This window comes from Hevea brasiliensis, unplaced genomic scaffold (genome assembly GCF_030052815.1).
Source record: "Hevea brasiliensis isolate MT/VB/25A 57/8 unplaced genomic scaffold, ASM3005281v1 Scaf7, whole genome shotgun sequence".
NCBI classification, from domain to species: domain Eukaryota; kingdom Viridiplantae; phylum Streptophyta; class Magnoliopsida; order Malpighiales; family Euphorbiaceae; genus Hevea; species Hevea brasiliensis.
The window spans coordinates 1,887,306-1,906,506 of record NW_026615250.1 but is presented as its reverse complement, the minus strand read 5'-3'; the positions used below and the strand labels follow the sequence as shown (position 1 = coordinate 1,906,506).

General features: G+C 31.3%; 2 protein-coding genes across 4 annotated transcripts; both read right to left on the bottom strand.

Moving 5' to 3' along the window:
• Positions 1-899: 899 nt before the first annotated feature.
• On the bottom strand, positions 900-8,752 carry LOC110635528 (autophagy-related protein 18h). 2 transcript variants are annotated; one of them, XM_021784902.2, is made up of 9 exons: positions 8,322-8,752; positions 6,122-6,580; positions 5,422-5,865; positions 4,883-5,125; positions 3,998-4,798; positions 3,784-3,917; positions 2,487-2,608; positions 1,880-2,407; positions 900-1,337 (listed from the first exon to the last, which is right to left on the bottom strand). In XM_021784902.2, exons 1-9 carry the CDS (start codon positions 8,493-8,495, stop codon positions 1,333-1,335), a joined length of 2,910 nt encoding a protein of 969 aa, XP_021640594.2. In that variant the 5' UTR covers positions 8,496-8,752; the 3' UTR covers positions 900-1,332. The 2 variants fall into 2 exon arrangements, with proteins under 2 accessions (XP_021640594.2, XP_057998689.1); XM_058142706.1 differs by having other exon boundaries at positions 6,266-6,580; positions 8,322-8,744.
• A 4,240-nt stretch (positions 8,753-12,992) lies between these two features.
• Positions 12,993-18,056, bottom strand: LOC110635533 (receptor-like cytosolic serine/threonine-protein kinase RBK2). 2 transcript variants are annotated; one of them, XM_058142772.1, is made up of 9 exons: positions 17,529-18,056; positions 15,935-16,044; positions 15,471-15,812; positions 15,095-15,346; positions 14,850-15,004; positions 14,578-14,657; positions 14,355-14,490; positions 13,565-13,711; positions 12,993-13,475 (listed from the first exon to the last, which is right to left on the bottom strand). In XM_058142772.1, the coding sequence occupies exons 1-9, from the start codon at positions 17,585-17,587 to the stop codon at positions 13,302-13,304; spliced, it is 1,455 nt and encodes a 484-aa protein (XP_057998755.1). In that variant the 5' UTR covers positions 17,588-18,056; the 3' UTR covers positions 12,993-13,301. The 2 variants fall into 2 exon arrangements, with proteins under 2 accessions (XP_057998755.1, XP_057998754.1); XM_058142771.1 differs by having other exon boundaries at positions 15,471-15,815; positions 17,529-18,055.
• Between the last annotated feature and the right edge of the window lie 1,145 nt (positions 18,057-19,201).

Sequence of the window (19,201 nt, the reverse complement as noted above, 5' to 3'; positions counted from 1 at the left end):
TAACGGATGGATCATATAGAATATCTTAGCGAGTGTTAAGACGAGTTTTTGAGGTGGAAGGACCACTCCATTGTGTGCCTCTGATCTTGATATGATGGGGATCAAAGTGGGGGCCAATTATTTTTCATAGCAGATTTCCTGCCATGAATGTAGCTTCCATTGCAGGCCACAAGAATACAAAGATGTGGGATGTCTGGGTATCCAAAGTTTGTGATTTGAATGAATGTTACCAACAACAGTTTCACTATCATAATTTGTTGTCTTATTTTAGCTCTCTCTCATGCTTACACACATTCAATCCCTTCTGGAGAACTGATTTTCCCCTTCTAAGTCATTATTATTGGCTTTAATAGAATGATGCAATCGACCATCATTACCTATTAATTCGTCTAACAAAGCCACGTCCACACTACCATTAATAGAAAATAATGACCATTCAAAGGTTTCTACTCAATTGAACTTTAATTCCACCTAGTTTGGATCAACTCTGTTGCCATACTCGGTTTAATTAAGGCTTTCTAAATTTGTAGAAAGGTCTAATGCTGCTAAATCCTTTTGCTTGACAGGTAATATTTTGCATATGCATGATAACATTTCCAGAATCCAGACAAAATTTTCCTCCACACTTCAGGCCAAAAATGGCTTGACCACTTGCCAGAAACTCGTATACAATACAGTGCTCCTCACATGCATTGTAAGCGTCAATGCCCTGACATAACTAAAGAGGAGCAACACAAAGTGCTATTCAAGCCCAAAAAGATGCAAAAACGGACAAGAAAATTTCCTGCCATGTCATACTTTCTCTGTATAAGATAACGTTTTAGTTCAATAAAGAATCCAAATATTCGAACAAGTGCACAAGTGAAAAACAAAAACTGCAATTCCGACCCACATGAGAATATGAACACTTCGAAAAACAGGTGTTGAAAATTCCATTCATCTTACAAATACCTGAACCGACAAAAGAATGATATGTGTAGGAATAATAAGATCTTTCAATTTTTTTTTATTCTATTTTCTTTTCCTTTGAAGAATGAATACAAAGCACAAAATGAACCTTTCCGCACAAATCATTGTTATTATGAATATCAATTTACAGCATGTACATGAGAATTAGAATGGGAGAAGCCAGGCATTTGCACTGGCAGGGATCTTGTATTAACCAGTCAGTATCATTCCCTATGCGATGTTGAGAGGATATTACCTGCAACTTTTTATCAATCAGTATCTAACCCTCCATTAGGCTGGCATTTGACCAACATTTGCACAATAAATTGAATGAAATGGAAGGTGTAATTAATTCCGCAGAACTGGAAAATGGGAAGACAGACATCAACCTGCAAGCCACAAAAATTGAAAGGAAATTTCAATGGATTGTAGTGAACAAAGAATCTAACTACTAATTCTCAATCTTTGCAACATAGTTAACTCATAAGAATTCTTGAATGCACCAAATAATAAATAAAAGTAGGAATATATCATCCTAAAATACATATTTAAAAACACTTGTATAAATTAGAAAATAATCTTATCCCTTAGAAGATTATGCACTTGACCTCTTAAAAATTTCCCTCTTAAAAATTTCCCTCTTTCATATAAATGTAATTATGACCAAACACACTGGTTTGACCCTGTCTAAACTATGTATAAAAGGAAAAAGTAATCCTAAATCAGATCTACTTCCAAGATTGAATTATTAAATTCTAGTCTATCAAAGTTTCTTCTATAAATGTTGATTGATGGGACCTTCTTTGAATGTGCAATGTAATATATAGTGACAAAGTTCAGCAATGACATGGACTGCCAGAATCTAAAATTTCTTGTGATACTTCATGAGATAACAAGAATATTTTCATATACAATACTTCCAGCATTCTACCTTCCTCAGAGAAAGCAAAAACACCTCCAAGCATATCATCATTGTCACCATCTTCTTCAGATTTTTCTAAATCACAAGGACTGATGTTGTTGTCCACAAAACTGACTTCCGCCGATTCATGATATTCACTTGAGGACTTCACTTTACAGTAACCCTCTTGAAAAAACTGCTTAAAATCCAATGAATCATTAGTTGGCCCTTCATCTATAATTTTCTTACTCAAGTTGGAAAGGTTGGAGCTTGTGTTTGAAGCTTCACTAGTTACCAAACCATTTGATGATTGAAATTCTTTTGCAATTGTTTTACCAGCGGAAGATGAGCCACTGGTTAAAGATGTTATATTAGTATCCATAGAATTATTGTTCTCAGGGGAGATACCCATTTGAGATTGTTTGAAAGAAATTGAACTGCTATCTTTCTTAATAGAACTTTTGTACTGGATGGATGATGCCGAAACAGAAATCCCTCCTTGTCCAGCAGTATTATTACCAGATTGGAGAATGAGAGGATAAAACTTTGTTAAAGATCCTGGCGAAATTGCCAACAGTTAAATGAGCCACATCATTGTTAGAAAACCAACAATATCTAACATTCAAATTTGGCATACCATCATTTGCAGCTGAGCCAGTTGAGACTGACTTAGAGTGGGAAATAACAGCATCTTCCAAGTCTTTAGCTTCTTCAGAACCACCAGCCAATGAAGTTGAGTATCTTTCAACACTAAGGCCCCTGCACAAAACAACAAATCAAGATCATTAATGAAGAAAATACTATTGAAGGATTTTTTTTCTTTTTTATATCATTTAGTGGATATTCCAAGTTCCCCAAAAACCACAAACACAAATTTTTCTTTAGAAGCCATGTATGATGTCCCGAGTTAGTAATCTTTGGAACACCAATAAAATGATAAATAGTGTCACTTTCTATTTATTCTCTAATATAGGCTAAGAAAATATGAAAGACATATAAGTAAGGCAAACCAAACCAAAATGGCGATGTCACATTCTATGTATTCTCTGATATAGGCTAAGAAAATATGAAAGGCATGTAAAGTAAGGCAAGCCAAACCAAAATGGATTGGGCCATTTTGGTGACGGTAAACCCAAGTTTTCAGCCCAAGCATGGAGGTCAGTATATTTGTTGATCTAAAATTCTGAGCCTGCAATTATCAACATGGTATTAGAGTGGTGAGGCCCAACGGCCATAGATCTAGGACCCAAAAGCATTGGATGAGCCTAAAGGAGCTAGATCTGCGATTTAAGCCAAATATGAGCCAGATTCAAGTGGACCCCAAGGGCAGAGCCAAGAGGAGCTGACACAAGTTAGATGGATCACCCCATGAGGCAGCAAGTGACAACTAAACCTGTGTGCTTGAGGTTGAACCCTTACACAATTGCACATGAAGGGGGGGGTTAAAATATTGAAGGAACCCACAAGTCCCACATCGGCCAAGCTAAGAAAATAAGAAAGGCATATAAACTAAGGCAAACCAAACCAAAATGGCCTTAGCCATTTTGGTGATGGATAGCCCAAGTTTTTAGCCCTATTCAACATGGAGGTCAGTCTGTTTTTTGATCCACACTCCTAAGCCCCCGATTCTCAACAATATTTGAGAAAAAAAATCACACCAGGATATTTCTGCTCTAACAAAAATTAGAGAAGAAAATTATGTGAAGTCGCAGTAACCATGAAAGGAAAAAAATACCACCAATTAAAAGGAATGCCAGCACAAGGCTCTAAAAGTAGAAGAGGCATACCAAAAGAGTATAGACCAGTTCACACAGACAAAGGTGAATGCATTAATGATAGAATGATAAAAAACTTATTAGTGTAATCAATGACTAAGGTAACCTGTAATATAGTTAATGCACAGTTATCAGAATATGGAAGACATGTGAATTCACCTGTCTGTCCAATTAGAGAGAGTTCTGTGAAAATGTTCAGAAACAGGTAATAAATCCTTCTGCCTAATTTCAACCTCTCGAACTGGAATCTTCTCTATTTCATTCTCTCCACCAGCCATCTCGTAGAAATGAATCTAACGGTAAATGGATCAAACATAAGCAAAGTTGAAATACGACAAGTGGAAGCATCTCACAGTTACACAATGACTGATACCTTTTGATTCTGCCAAAGTGGCATCTTCCATGAGCTCGTCTGTAAATCTGCGTATGTATGAAACAAGTGAAATGGCTTATGGGACTTTAATGAATCCACATGCTCACTATAATTATCTTCACAATCAGAAGTTTCCATGGGCAAGTCTGTAGTTTCTAGCCTGCCTAGAGTAATTCCAGAAATACATTCCTCTTTTTCTGCCCAATCTGCTCTTCGGCAAACATCCCACCATTGAACAGATTCCACATTCACTTGTAATTCTTCATCTTGTATCTGCACTGAAGAACCTTGTCCAATTCTTGAAGCAGCTTCACTTGATTTTCCCCTTGCTGGTGACAGCAATTTGTATTGAACTAAATGACCACAAGGAGTGTAGACCAATAGGTGCTCCAAAGCATTAACATTTTTCAAAAGAGAAGGTTGCAAATCTCGAGGCACACAGCTATGAAAAACAGCAGCAATAGCACCAGATGGAACTGAGGCCTTTCCTGCTGCAGAAGATGCAGCATTACTAACTGTGTTAAGCCAGCCAGTGTTATTATTTCTTATTCTGCTCACCACAGACAGGGTAACAGGTGATGGTGGTGATGCAGGAAAAGATTGCTGGTTTACCATGGAAGGAGTAGACCACCATGGCAAAGATAAAACTGTTGAAAGGCTAGGCCCATCAACAAGTGGATTGTGAATTTGAAGAACATTCTCACCACCAAAAGGAGAAAGCATGAAAATATGGCAAGTACCCCTGGATGAAACAATGGCAATCCACTGACTACAGTGACTAAAGCAAATGTCTTGTATCACCTGTATAATAAGCACAAAGAGAAAATCTCTGTGAACATACAAAAAAATAACAATGTTTAAAAGACAGATGAAGCCATAACATACAGCTGATGTAATGCCACGATGGAGCTTATAAAGGTGCACATGAGAAGAGCTCCATTCATAGCTCTTATTGCCTGATGCACTGTGAGAGGAGGGCATAATCCGAAAAATATTTATGTTATTCCCATGAATTGAGGCAGTAACCAAAAGTGTACCACTTGGATCAAAACAAAGAGCAGAAATTGGACTCGTATGAGCTCTAAATTGTGATAGCACAGCTCCCGAAACAATATCTTTAACAACCACCTGCAATACACCACTTTCATAAGAAAAATTCTTACATATGGTTGATTTCAAAGTACTAACAGGACATACATTAAATAGTATAATTAGAAATCTGACACATCCCTATAGTACTTGGTATATCTCAAAATTGTAGAGCCCTATTCAAAATCTCAGAAGATCCTTTTCCAGGGAAACTTAAATGCATGATCCCATAGACAAAATGGAATATACAAGTCAAAGAAATTAAAATTCATTTCCAAGTTGCATGATATTTTGCTTCATTTAAAATTTCAGTTCTCTGCTTGTTGTAAACTAACCAATCCAGCATTATCTGTTTCTGCAGAATGTGTTGCACCCCGACCAACTTTCCAACTTGAATTTGAATATACAGGAGAGTTAGAACCATCGGGGATAAGATCTTGACAATATCTAGACACAGTCTTGTAGCCCATGTCTCCCAAATTTATTAACCCGCTAGCTATTTGCTTACTAGATTCCATTGCATAACGGGCCATCAAACTCCCACTGCCTGGGGGAGTTGATGGACTGACACCCAGTGGAGGAGTAAGACTTTGTGGACTTAAGCGGCCTGTGTTTGACACCAGTGGATTGTCAGAAGCATAAGCTAACCACCTGGGACCCACAGCCATTGGACCATATCCAATATTAACTCCATTCATTCCTTGGCCTCCCAACTGAGGGACAGGATAAGTGAGGACACTGAATTTGTTCTCCAGAGTCAAAGCATCAAAACAGTATATCTGCCAACATAATATAACGAGGCATTAGCCATGATTAAATTATTTAGGTTCAAATGTTAATTTAGTCAGATTTATTAAACTAACATAATCTTCAATTTAGACAGATAAAAAAACTTCCAGCAACCAACTTCTCAATCAAATAGCATCACTCCCGCAATTAGTCTAATCTCACTCTTCTTGCTTTCAAAACAAATGGTGTACATTCCACATACACTAGCCTTTACTTGTGAAAATTTTAACATAAGTGTATCCTTACTTGTGTTGCTAGGCCTACGGCCACTATATGTAGACTGCATCTAACCATAAACACAGTTGAACGAAATCTCAGATAATGAACATAATTATGAGATCGTAGTGAGTAAAACTGCACAGTAGTAGCAGATATGGAAAGGTTTCCCACTTGAGGCTCATTATAGCCATCTCTGACTAAACCATCTCTCCCACCAAACACTGGACCTGAGCTCTTTAATTCAGCACATGAAACAACTAAGAGCAAAGGATGTGATGCTCTGAATCCTTCACGGCCCTCAGATTTGGCAGGGAGGGGCTGCATCTGTAAAAATGTAACTGGATTATCGCGCTTTGAAACAAGTTCAATGACATCAGAGGCATCTTCAACATCAATGACTTGAAAGCCATTGGAGTACCCAAGTAATAGAACATGTTTGAAGGAAGATGGTCCAAGCTCTAGTTGGTCAAAGGAAGCCCAAAGTACCTGTTTAGGCAAAAAAAATTAATATCAATCTCCTGCACACAAGATGATAAGTGATGTGCATCATAAATGAAAAGGAATGAGGGTGTTGAAATAAAATTCAGACCCAAAAGGCTTTTAATCGATTTAGAGAAGCATTAAATGAAAGAATAGTGGACTTGCTCAATTAAATGTCAAAGGTATTAAAAATGTTCCCAAGACTATTGTTCACTCTGTCTTCTTCTTCTTCTTCTTCTTCTTCTTCTTCTTCTTCTTTTCAAAAGCAAATTCATTGAACTAACAAGGACTCCCTCAGTCCCTCTATCTTCTTACACTATAATTTAGCCCCTAAATAAAAATCCTAATATTGAGTAAAATGTCATTGGAAAAATTATAGAAAAATATTGAAAAAATTTTAGACAATGTCAAAGAGATTATTAAAAAGGAAACATTCAGTATCATTTACATTGTGGATGGTTCAAATAAATAACTTTCATTCCATGACTAATTTGTCTCAAAAATAGCATATAAAATTTTGAACTCTTACAATTTTTTTTTTCTTTTTTTGTGTGCATGTGTGTGTGTGTGTGTGTGTGTGTGAGAGAGAGAGAGAGAGAGAGAGAGAGAGAAGAAGAAGAAGAAGAAGAAGAAGAAAACAACTTAGGAAGACAGATAAAAAGATGTGAACATTTGCTCAGTATTATGCCCTTCAGTTTTAACAAAATGAAGTTATAACGGAGTAACAAACATCCGCTTCCTATTGGGTACACAACATGTAAGCCTAGGCTATACAATGCTGAGCAATTATCAATGAAATTCATGAGAAATTACAAGGTTCAAATTCCATGATTCTCTTAATCCCACTATAAAACAAAGTTCACAATCAACTCTTATAATTTTATCATCTTCTGAAGCAAAACCAGTGTTACGTGATTCTTAGTTTGCCATGGTACGCATGACGGGTACAGATAAAGGATACGCCAATTCTTATAATTCAAAACATGGTGGAGTAGGCTTAGTTAATTGTGAACTTTGTTTTATAAGTATTTTATTTAACTAAAGCAACTAGTTTATAAAATTAAATAAAAAGCAAAAAAAATCAATAACTCTAATTTGCCTTGATTTAACTTTAATTTATTATCATAAAACCTATTTTATATGGTAACAACTAAAAATATATATGTTATAAGTATTCTATTTAATTAAAACAATATTTTTATTTCTTATATCATTTCCTTCTCTTTCAAAATGCTATCTACTTTTTCTTTTTTATTTATCGTTTATAGAATACACCAATTTAAGTGTTTCGGTTCGTAAATGTATTGCATTTGGGTATGAAGAATCGGAATCGTGGGGAGATTTAGGTAACACTGAGCAAAACTAATGGAAATGAAAAAAAAAAAAAAAAAATTCCATCTCTTAACTTTACAATAGAATTAGTAACTTCGAACTAAGCCATCAGCAACTATTTCACTTAGTCAAAGTACATTTTTCATATCCAAGAAACTAAAGCTCTATTTACATTTCTTATTTTCCTTGCTTCAGCTTTACCAGAAACCAAACAGATTTCACTTCTAAAACATCTTGATTTTATTAAAATCTTAAGAGTCCAAATTTCTAATTCTAAAGAAAAAAAAAACGATTCAACACGCTAAAGAAAAAAAAAATCACAAATAGCGTAGCAAAAATATAAAAAGAACAAAATAATAAACTGAATTCAGGAGTAAATATAAGAACATATTTACATAAAATAAAAGAAAAGAACCTGGTCTTTGTGGTCTTGATTATCACCGGAGATAGAAGCGGCAACGGAAGCGCTGGCGGTGCGGACACCGGAAGACGCAGTTTTAATGCAAGAAGAAATGAATTTCAAAGAATTTGGGAGAAAGCGATTGTTGTTGGACTTGGTACTATTATTTGCCTTGCTGTTATTCTTCATAATAAATCCAAAAATGTTAAGCCAAAATTCACCGGCGACCGGGAAGTTAACGGGAAACAGGAAGTGTCGCCAGTGCGATCAGAAATAGCATAAAGAGTAGAGTGCCGACGAGAGAAATTAAATAAGCTCCGGCGAGAAACTGGATTGGATGGTGTTTTGGTGTGGTGGTTTTGCCCTTCTCCAGAAAACAAAGAGAGCGAGAAGACGGTTCTTTGCTTTTGTATTGTGTGTTTTCCTGTTGATGGAAATTTGTGTTTATTTTAAAAAAATAAAAATAAAAATAAAAATAAAAATAAAAATGTAATCGTTTGGGGGTTGTGCGAGTTCGGGTGTTGATTGAACTGAAAGCAAAATTTGGCAAATTTCAGAGGCATCCTACGGACTTCACCCAAATTTCATTCGTGTCCCTAGTTTTTCTGAAATCACATTGAAGGCCAATATATGACTGTACATGCTAAAGGATTAGGATACCTATAAAAATATTTTATTTAAATTTGGATTTAATTAAAATTTTATTTTAAATTATTTTTTATATTAAATTTAATTATTATTTATATTTTTATATATTTTAATTAATAAATTATATTTTATGATATTAATAATGTTTATTTATTTAAAATATAATAATTAAAATTATAACTATTATTATAAAATAGTATTTTTTAAAAAATTATAAATACAATCTATATTAAATTAGTTTATGTAAATGAATTTAATAAGAAATATTCAATACATAGAATTTAAATTTAATTCAAATACAATATAAGTATTAATTTTAAAATTTTAACTTCATTCTAAAACTTATTATGTATTATTAGAATTCATCTTAATAGAATTTAATTAAATAAATAATTAAAAAAAATATTTATTTATTGTTATTCTTATATATCATATTTTCGGATTTTTTTATATGAAAAATTCTAAAACATTGTTTGCTCATTTTTTTAAAAATTTTATTGATTAATTTTTAATTTTTACAAAGTAAATGATTGGTAAAATAAATGTATGTGATTTTTGAAAAAATCACATATTTTTAAATAAGTATATGAGAAAGTGAAAATCAGATATATATTCTTAATTTAAATAAATATATTTAAAATTTTAATTTTTATAATAAGCATTTTGACAACTTTGGGGGCGAAAATGGAAATATGAGAAAGTGAGGTGGAGGGTAGTGAAAATTAGAGGAAACGAGACACATCGGTTACGTTACGCGACAGCAGGGGAATGTAGTGAGAAAAATCATGGAACAGATAAACAGGATGCGGAATTGCAGCTACAAAAAAAAAATACCGAATTTACAGCGCGGTAGATTATGTTTTACAGCGAGTGCGGCGTAAAATTTGGAAAATGAAAATTCTAAAATGATGGTGGTGAGCATAAAAACATGGGTTTAATACAAAATAAATTTTAAAAAATTGTTTATTAGCAATTATATATGTATATTGAATCTTTTGACCTCCCTTCTCTTTGCTTATGTAATCAAAATTTTTTATATAAAAATAAATTTAATATATTTTAAATTATGTTAAAATTTATTATAATTAATTAATATATATTATTAAAATAATAAATATTCCCTCAATTATATATAAAAAAAAAACTTTTTTATTTATTCTGAATTGTAGGTATTTTCTATTTTAAACTCATCAATAATTTTTCATGGATTCTTTTTTTCTTTATTCAAAATGATTTAATTTAAATCAAAAAAATATATAATGCTTATCTTGTAATGTCTGTTCTTCAAGTCAATTTAGATCAATTTCTTCTTTCTCTTCTTTATCTCCTTAACTAACTTTGTTCTCTTTTATCTTATCTCCTCTCCGTATGTCGCCTCCATGATCAGCCACACCTCCTCTCACTTCTCTTAACTTATCTTCAATTGTCAAACCATTTTTACATTTTCTCTAATACTCTCATTACGAACTTTATCTAATCTAATATGACTACTTATCCATATTAACATTATCATTTTCGCAACTCTTATCTTAGACACATACTACTCATTCAGTGCCCAATACTCATTATCATATAACATTGCTGATTGTATGGTTGTACGGTAAAATTTTTCTTTCAACTTATTAGAAATATTGCGATCAAATAAAACTCATATTGCATTCCTCCACTTCAACCATCCGACTTTAATCATATGACTAATATCCTCCTCGCATATTTCATTTACTTGAAGGATTGAGTCGGGATATTTAAAATGATTAATTTGGGGCAGTACCACCCCATTCAAATTAACTCATTCTCTATGGTCACCAGTTCAGTCTTCACTGAACTTGCATTGCACGTAGTCTATTTTCGTTCTACTTAACTTAAAACCCTTATACTCTATAATACTTTTTTAAAACTCTAACTTTCTATTGACTTATTATCACATCTCATCTATTTTAAAATAATAATTTAATTTATTTATCAATTTATTTATTTTAAAATAATAATACGCAAACTTTTACTCAATTGCTCTTAACGATTGCAATATTATATTTATTAAAGCTCATTAAATATATTTATAAATTATTAATTTTGTATAAAAAATTATCAATAAATTATTTCATCCATTTACTTTTATCCATCGTTATTGTTTTTATAACGATGAAAGAAATAATTAAATTATTTAAATTATAGTAAAATATTTTTTAAATTATTAATATTATTAAGAAATGTATACTAAAAAAATAATTAAATTATTTAAATTATAGTAAAATATTTTTTAAATTATCGATAGTATTAAGAAATGTATATTATTATGTTGAAAATGTCCAATATCATATTTTTTATGTTATTTATGTAAAATTAACAATAAATAAATATATTTAATGAATATTAATAAATGTAATATTACACTCGTTAGAAAAATGGTATATTTATATTTTATTATTCCCTTATTTAATATAAAAAATAAAATTCATTAATTTTAAAAATAATTTAATAATTTTTAATAAAGTAATATGTGTAGAGTGGGCGATTTCAAATTTTTAATGAATAAATAATTTTATTTATAAAAAAAAATAATATATTAATTTATATTTCTTTTTATTATTTCTTTTTGAAGAAAAAGAAAGGTGTGCATGTCCATCTTTTTTATTCTCAAAGGCAAATCCACTTATTTACGTAACATCTCATCATTGATTGTTATCATTACTTCATTATGCTTGGATTTATGTCAATATTTTTATTTTTTTTAATGGGAATATGACATTATTCTTTTTGGGTAATCAATGACATCATAAAGAATATACAAATCTTTTGAACTGATACGTGTATGCGTGAATTTAATTGAATAGGATTTGGAAGATGCTGTTCCTGAGATTGTAAAATATTCTCATTTTAAAATTTTGGATATATTTGAATTTAAAAATAAAAAAAAATTGAATTAAAGAGATTTAATATTTTACCATGTATCATCCAAAAGAGTATTAAAAAAATAATTATTATTAAGAAAATTATATTTTTAAATATATTAGTTAGAGAATATTAAAAAATAATTTAAAATTAAATTTAATAAAATTTAATTATAAAAATATTAAAATAATAAAATTATTTTTTATAGATTATTTTTTTAATAATATTTTAAATAATACTTTTATTTAAAAAAATATTTATAACATTCTAAATATAATATCAAATAGGCGATTTCAAATTTGATTAATGAATATAACTAATTTTATTTATAAAAAAGCGATAATATATTAAGTGTTTATATTTGTTTGGTAAAATTATTTCTTAATGTGAAATGACTAATAAGGGTATATATCATATAATTTATTTTATTATCTAAATAAATATAAAATTATAAATTTGTTACATTATATTATTTAAATAAATATATAATTATTAATCTTTTATATTTATTTTATTATTGAAACAAGAAAATAATTATTTTTTAAAGATAATTAAATAATTTTAAAAATATAGATAAAATAATAAAACAATTATTAATGTTAATAAAAAAATTTATAATTAATTTTAAGTTTTTGGATATAAATAAATATTTTATATTTTATGTTATTAATAAAAAATATTTTAACAAAGTTAAAATATATTAATTAAAATGTTAAAATTATAAATAAAAAAATAAAAATATTAATAATATTAATTTTCAAGTTAAATAAAAAAGGATAATATGATCAAAATAAAAAATAATTTAAAATTAAATTTAATAAAATTTAATCATAAAAATATTAAAATAATAAAATAATTTTTTAATAATATTTTAAATGATACTTTTATCTAAAAAAATATTTATAGCATTCTAAATATAATATCAAATACCCACTACATCTGTTTCTTAGCAGCCCAAACATTCACGCCCATTTGTGAACTGAATTAGTTTTATGGGCTCTTAGAATATATCCACAGCCCATAGCCACTTCAGCAGCTCATTCGGGCCATGGACCGATAATTTCATATTATTAACTGTAGCTTTAGAGTAAGATAGAGCTGAAGCCTAAGTTTGGTTTAATGGCTGAAGTTAGATAGAGTTGAATGTATTCTAAGTTTCTGTTCTATATAAAGCTGTATTTAATCCTCCACAAAACATCTCGAGTCTGAGAATGAAAATGGGTGTTTGTTCCACCTATGGAAATGAAATGGCTTCACAATGTTTTCCATGGAATTTGAAATTCATACTGCACAGTGTCTTCAAAGTTCAAATGCCATGGAAAACAGATAGGATACATAGTTTCATTTCCATGGAAATTCCAAACACCCTTGAAACTGCAAAATCCTAAGGGAACTAACATCAACTACTACTGTTTTTTTTTTTCCTCCTAAATATGCGATTCTTTTGCTTTCAATTCAACATTCCAAAGCAAGCTCTCTGTGCCGTTTCATATCATTCAGATACTTGGTTGAGTTGTATTCTTGAACGTCTAAGAGCTCTTCAGAGTAAGTTCTTTGCAATGCCTTCTTGTTGCCTTCATTTGCATACTCTTTAGCATATTCATCACCTTTTAGCAGTATCACAACCTGCAAAAGATGGGATCTAATTTTCCAGTGAATTTGACTGTTGTATGATGTGGAAAAAAAAAATGCAAGTTTAGAGAACCTGCACTTTCCTGATTCATGCGAGGACGAAGAATAGGAGACTGCTCAACGCACAATGAGGCAGTCAAAACAACGCGCTCCATCTCTTCTGGGTCATAGTTATCACCAAGAGAAGGATCAACAAGCTCCTTGATGCTATTGTTATTAAGCAAATTCTTTGCCTACAAGACAGAAACAGAACTAAAAATTAGAGGCGAGCATTATTCAGTTTGAACTGAATAAATCAAACCAAACCGTCTTAATTCAGTAATTCAATTCAGTTTTTAAGATAATTCAATTCGGTTTGATTCGGTTTTGCATTATAAGAATTTCGATTATTTTAGTTCGGTTCAGTTTTAGAGAGAAAAAAATCGATTGAATCGAACTGAACTGAATTATTTTATTAATTTTTAAATTGATTATTTTTTATAGAAAATTTATGAATTATATGTAATTTTATATATATAAATTGTTTAATTTCATTGATTAATGGCTATTAATTCAAACTAAGGTCAAAATCAGACCAAATAACTTGAAAATTAAGTCTAAATTAAAAAATCCATCCAAACTCAAAAATCAATCGGTTCAAATCGAACCGAATCGAAATGGAGCGATTTGGTTTTGTTTGATTCGATTTTTCATTCATTTCGGTTTGGTTCGGTTTCTAAAATATAGTAATTTGGTTAATTCGATTTTGATGATTCGATTCGATTCAGTTCGGTTTGAACCGAATACTTAGCCCTACCAAAAATGTGAAGCTCATTCCTTTTCCATAATAATGGCCTTAGTGATGGCATGAACAAATTGTGCAAGAAGTAAAGTTACCCATATCACTACGCTCTGCTGTAAATGATCCACAGCCGGGCGCCCAGTTATGACCTCCAAAAGCAACACACCAAAGGCATATATATCAGTTTTCTCATCAACTATGCCATGCATGAAGTATTCAGGAGCAAAGTAGCTGCAAGTGAAAGAAAAATAAGGCGAACACATAAAAATCATAGTTATTTCAATTAACTCAAAGTGAAAATGTCATAGGTTAACAAACCCGAATGTGCCTTCAAATTTTGATACATTGTGGTGAGTCCAATGTCTGGGTAGCCACTTGGCCAGCCCAAAATCACAAATCTGGAATAAAAATTGGAGAGTGTATCAAGCAGGCTTATGAAATAAATGGCTTAATAATAGAGAGTTTACTGCAATGATTAAACATTGTAATCTGCATATTAAGAAAGATTCCTTTTAAACCAAACATAGAAAAACTTCAGCTATAACTGCAGTTTTACAATTTGATGTTCTCAGTTCTAACTTGAAAGCTACCTGAGGCTCAAAATCTTCTGTAAGAAGAATATTATCAACCTTGATATCTCTATGGATGATTCGCTTTCGACAACTCCGATGAAGATAGAGCAATCCTTCTGCTATTCCTAGAGCAATTTTATATCTTTTACTCCAGTCAAGTTTGACTTCTGAAGCTGGAAACGTAATTAAAGAACAACCAAGTTACTAGCAAACCAAAAGGCAATTTCAATTCAACTAGAAAAACATGCAAATTAGGAACAAACCATGAAGAACAGATCTTAAACTCCCCAGTGGGGACAATTCAAAAACAAGGTACATGCCCCCATCAATGCCACATCCAAGCAACTTAGCTGTATTAGGATGATCAACATGAGCCATGACGCCAAGTTCAGATAGAAACCCTGTTGTCTTTTCATCAGCAGTTCCTTTAGTCAGTCGCTTTATTGCTACTAGCTTTCCATTTTGCAGACGGCCCTTGTAAACCTCAGAAAAACCACCCTTTCCTATTAAGTTTTCTACAAGAAGACCATAAACATTCATAAGCAAAATGAACATAATAATCCATTTTCAAATAATACTTTCACTAGCAGCATCTATACAAGAAGGCCAGAATTCCAGGAACAATTATATTATATATACCAGGGCTAAAATTGTCTGATGCAGTTTGAAGCTGAGCAAGTGTAAAATTCTCCAAGGAAGACTTGAACTTAAACAAATCTCTCAGGACTGGGTTCTCTCTTGCGCTTCTGCTCTTTCTTGTTGGTAAAGGAGTGAAAGAGGCCAAGTGCTTTAGTGATTTTTTTTTCCATAATTTGAAGAATCTACTCCAGTTGGACCGTGCCCTCGACCCACCAACTTCCAATTCTTTTTGGGAACTTTCAGGAGAAACTGAGCCAGAATCCAAGTTTTCTAAGCAGGCTTCTATAACTCCTGTCGGTGATGGGACTTGTTTCTCCTTTTCCATAGTTGAATGTTTCAAATCTACTAAAAATGAAAATTAAGCATGGGAAAATATGGGACTGGTTCAGTCGACGCACATGCTAAAGACAAACACACCTATTCAATGCCTAGAGGATCCTAAAGAAGAAAGTGAGGTAAAATACCATGGATAGATGCAGAGAAAGAAAATAGTTTGCCATATTTCTTATGTTTCACTGAAGCCTCTGCAAGTGTTTCTCTCTCTGATAATAGGCAATAATCCTTTCCATTCTCCCTGAATTAAAGAAGAAGAAACATTGTTACAACTTGCAAAAGTGGTTCCTGCTGCTGATGAATCTAATATTACTATCAGAATCAAGAAGGATAAATAGACTCTCACTGTGTGCATATGGAAGAAGTAGTAAGTGATTGAGACAGATTTGGTGGATTAACTAAGGTGAGGAGATAAAAGATCAAATTTTTTAAATATTGAAGATCAAATCCACAATGAAAACCATCTCTTTAAAACAATGCAAACGAAAATGATAAGAAACAATGACAAAAAAAAAAAGGAAGTAGCACATTGAAAGATCTGTAAACATGTAAAGACTCCAACAAATAATGGAACTATCCTGAGTGTTAGAAAGCTTGGGCAGGTAAAAATTAACCCTTGGATTAAAAAGAGGGTCACATGAAACCCAGAAATCAAAGAAGAGATAACATAAAAATCTTCTTTGTCACATATTAAGAAAAATTCTAGAAACATGCCACTTCCGGATTTCATATCATATTCTTATAGGTTTCCTTCGAAATAAATTACACAAGATTATGCTTGATTTCTATTTTTTTTAAATGATTTTTTAAGTTAAAAAGAATTGAATTCTTTCATTACAAACATGAGAATTGACAAAAAAAAGTAATCAATTGAATTGAATTATTATAAAATTCTAGTTCATAGGGGGATAGGCTGTTTGGAATTGTGGTTCCAGCCTGAAAAACTGTTTAACTGTTTCAGAGTTTTAATGGCTAAAAGATGTCAAATTATCTTAAAATCAATTTTCAATGGCTTTTAAATAATATATTTAAGATGTTTAAAATTGTGATTTCCTCATCAACAACTCATACAACAATCATAACAGACCCTTAAACAAACAGGCACAAATGAGAAATTAATCAAGATCCACAAGATAGCAAAATCTGTTAGGATCAATATTTAGTTAACAAATGAACAAACAATCTGATGAAACACCAAATAACTCAACAAGCATTAAAAGAAGAGGGCTTTAGCACAAATTAAACAAGGCATAACAAGATGAGAAGAACCCACAGTATGAATTTAAAAAAACAAAAATGTGCTCTCTTGTCTGTTAACGTTCTTAAACTCCTAAACCAACATAAAAGCAGGCAACTTACAAAAGAGAAAAACTATTCAAATTCCAGAAAAAAAGAACACGTATCCAAGAAATCCATATCCAAAAATCCAATAAGCATTTATGCGAGATGATTGTATGCATGAAAGATGTACCTAAATAAGAACGAAAAGTTACAAAAGAAGATATTAAGACATACCCAAATGAGAGAAGATGAACAATGACGGAGCCAGCAATTGTTTTAGGGGGGCCAAACGAAAATTTTACATGTATTTATATATATTTAAAATATTTTTTCATAAATACAAGGGTAGAAAAAAAAATTTTCACCAAGCTACGGTGGCCATGGCAGTAGCACCACTCAGCCCCCTAGCTCCGTCAGTGAAGATGAAGGAGAAGACATGCATACCTTGTAATAGTAGTGTGAGAAGAAGCTTGATCATGCTGTCCACCATCACCAGTTGCCATGAATGAACAACAGAATCCTCACCCAGAGACCAGAAAGCAAAGAAAAAATAAAACAGAAAAGAAATGAACAAAGAAGAAGAAAAGACCCGAAACATAAACAGTGTTTGTGGTCAGTATAAAAACACATTAAAACATCCTGTTGTTTAGTGCATTTTCTTTGACTAAAATTTATCCAGACCCTGAAAAGAGAATCTCGAAGCTATAAATGGAAAAGCTTTGCTGTAGTGTCTCTCTCTCTCTCTCTCTCTCTCTCTCTCTCGCAGTCCTCCATTTGTACGGACACTTTCGGTTTATGCGTTTGTTTCTCTTTCTCTTTCTCTCTTTCTTTCTGACAAGGGTCCGTTGGAGTCGCTGGGAATAGCCTAAGCAGCTGACAAGCGGTGACAGCTCTGCAGCGACTTCTGCTCTCTGCCTTCAAACCCCAAACAGACACTCTTTTTAAAGAGAGAGAAACCCAACATTTTTTCCAGTTGGAATTAGGCCATACAATTCATAATTTTATATTTTGAATTTTTTTTTTCAATACATCCATCAGATTAACTAAGGATGTTAGCCTGAGATTAATATTATTTGAATATTTTAAGGGATTATATTAATTTTTTAATTTATTAATATTTTTATCTTTTTGAAAGTAAAATCTTAAAATTTTACCAAACAAAGGATAATTAAAAAAAAAATCTTTCACTTTCATATTTATGTAAGCATTCATCTGATCATTAATTTTGTTAGATAATTAATTATTAAGTTATTACAGAGTGTGGTGGCTTAGTGGTAAGTCTTGAAAGTTGAAGGCGTCTGATTTCGATTCGATTCTGTGTACTAATGTTTGATGACTCAGTATTGTCTCCGCTTACAATGAATGGATGAATCAACTACAGATAATATATTTTTGTAACTCTTTGAGGACCTACTATAGCTTGATGGTAGGTCCTCTTATGGAGGGTTAAGCAGAGCTTGATGGACCTTGGTCTAAGACAATGACCGTCATATTCGGATAGCTTTTTTTTTTCTTAATTTAAAAAAATTATTAAATTAATAATATAATAATTAAGTAAAAATGAATATAAAAAGGTATTAAAATTTCTTATTCTAAGTAGCAATAGACGTACAATTTTGTTATCAAATTATAAATGAATAAATACAATTGAAACTTTGTCAGAACTTAAGTATGTCAACTTAATTCTCCAGAATATTAGTAGAATTATAAATATTTCATAAATATCAATATTTTAATCATAAGTAAAAGATTTTGTCGGAATTTATGTATATCATATAAATTCTCCAAAATATTAATAGAATCTCAAATATTAAATTTTAATACCTTTAATTAATTAATAAATACAATTGAAACCTTCAAATTAAAAAAAAAAATAAAAAGGTATAATTTCTCCCTAGTAGTGTTCAAAAATCCCTATAAATATGATTTTATATAATAGAAAATATTTTCACTTTAAAATGTTTTATTATTAATTAAATTCTTTATATAAAATTATCTGGTATTGAATGAATATAGATTAATACACAAAACAGAAGAAGGGTCAAAATCATTGAATTTAATAATATAATGACACATTGAGAATGTTGTGTTGTCCCCATTGCAAAGTGGAGACACAA

Coding starts and splice junctions, on each gene's coding strand:
- LOC110635528 (XM_021784902.2), bottom strand. CDS start 8,495: ATGAAGAATAACAGCAAGGCAAATAATAGTACCAAGTCCAACAACAAT. Junction 6,581..8,321: donor ATCAAGACCACAAAGACCAG/GTTCTTTTCTTT, acceptor TTGCCTAAACAG/GTACTTTGGGCTTCCTTTGA. Junction 2,408..2,486: donor TGGCTCAGCTGCAAATGATG/GTATGCCAAATT, acceptor CAATTTCGCCAG/GATCTTTAACAAAGTTTTAT.
- LOC110635533 (XM_058142771.1), bottom strand. CDS start 17,587: ATGGCAACTGGTGATGGTGGACAGCATGATCAAGCTTCTTCTCACACT. Junction 15,005..15,094: donor TTTAAGATCTGTTCTTCATG/GTTTGTTCCTAA, acceptor TTACGTTTCCAG/CTTCAGAAGTCAAACTTGAC. Junction 13,712..14,354: donor AGCAGAGCGTAGTGATATGG/GTAACTTTACTT, acceptor TCTGTCTTGTAG/GCAAAGAATTTGCTTAATAA.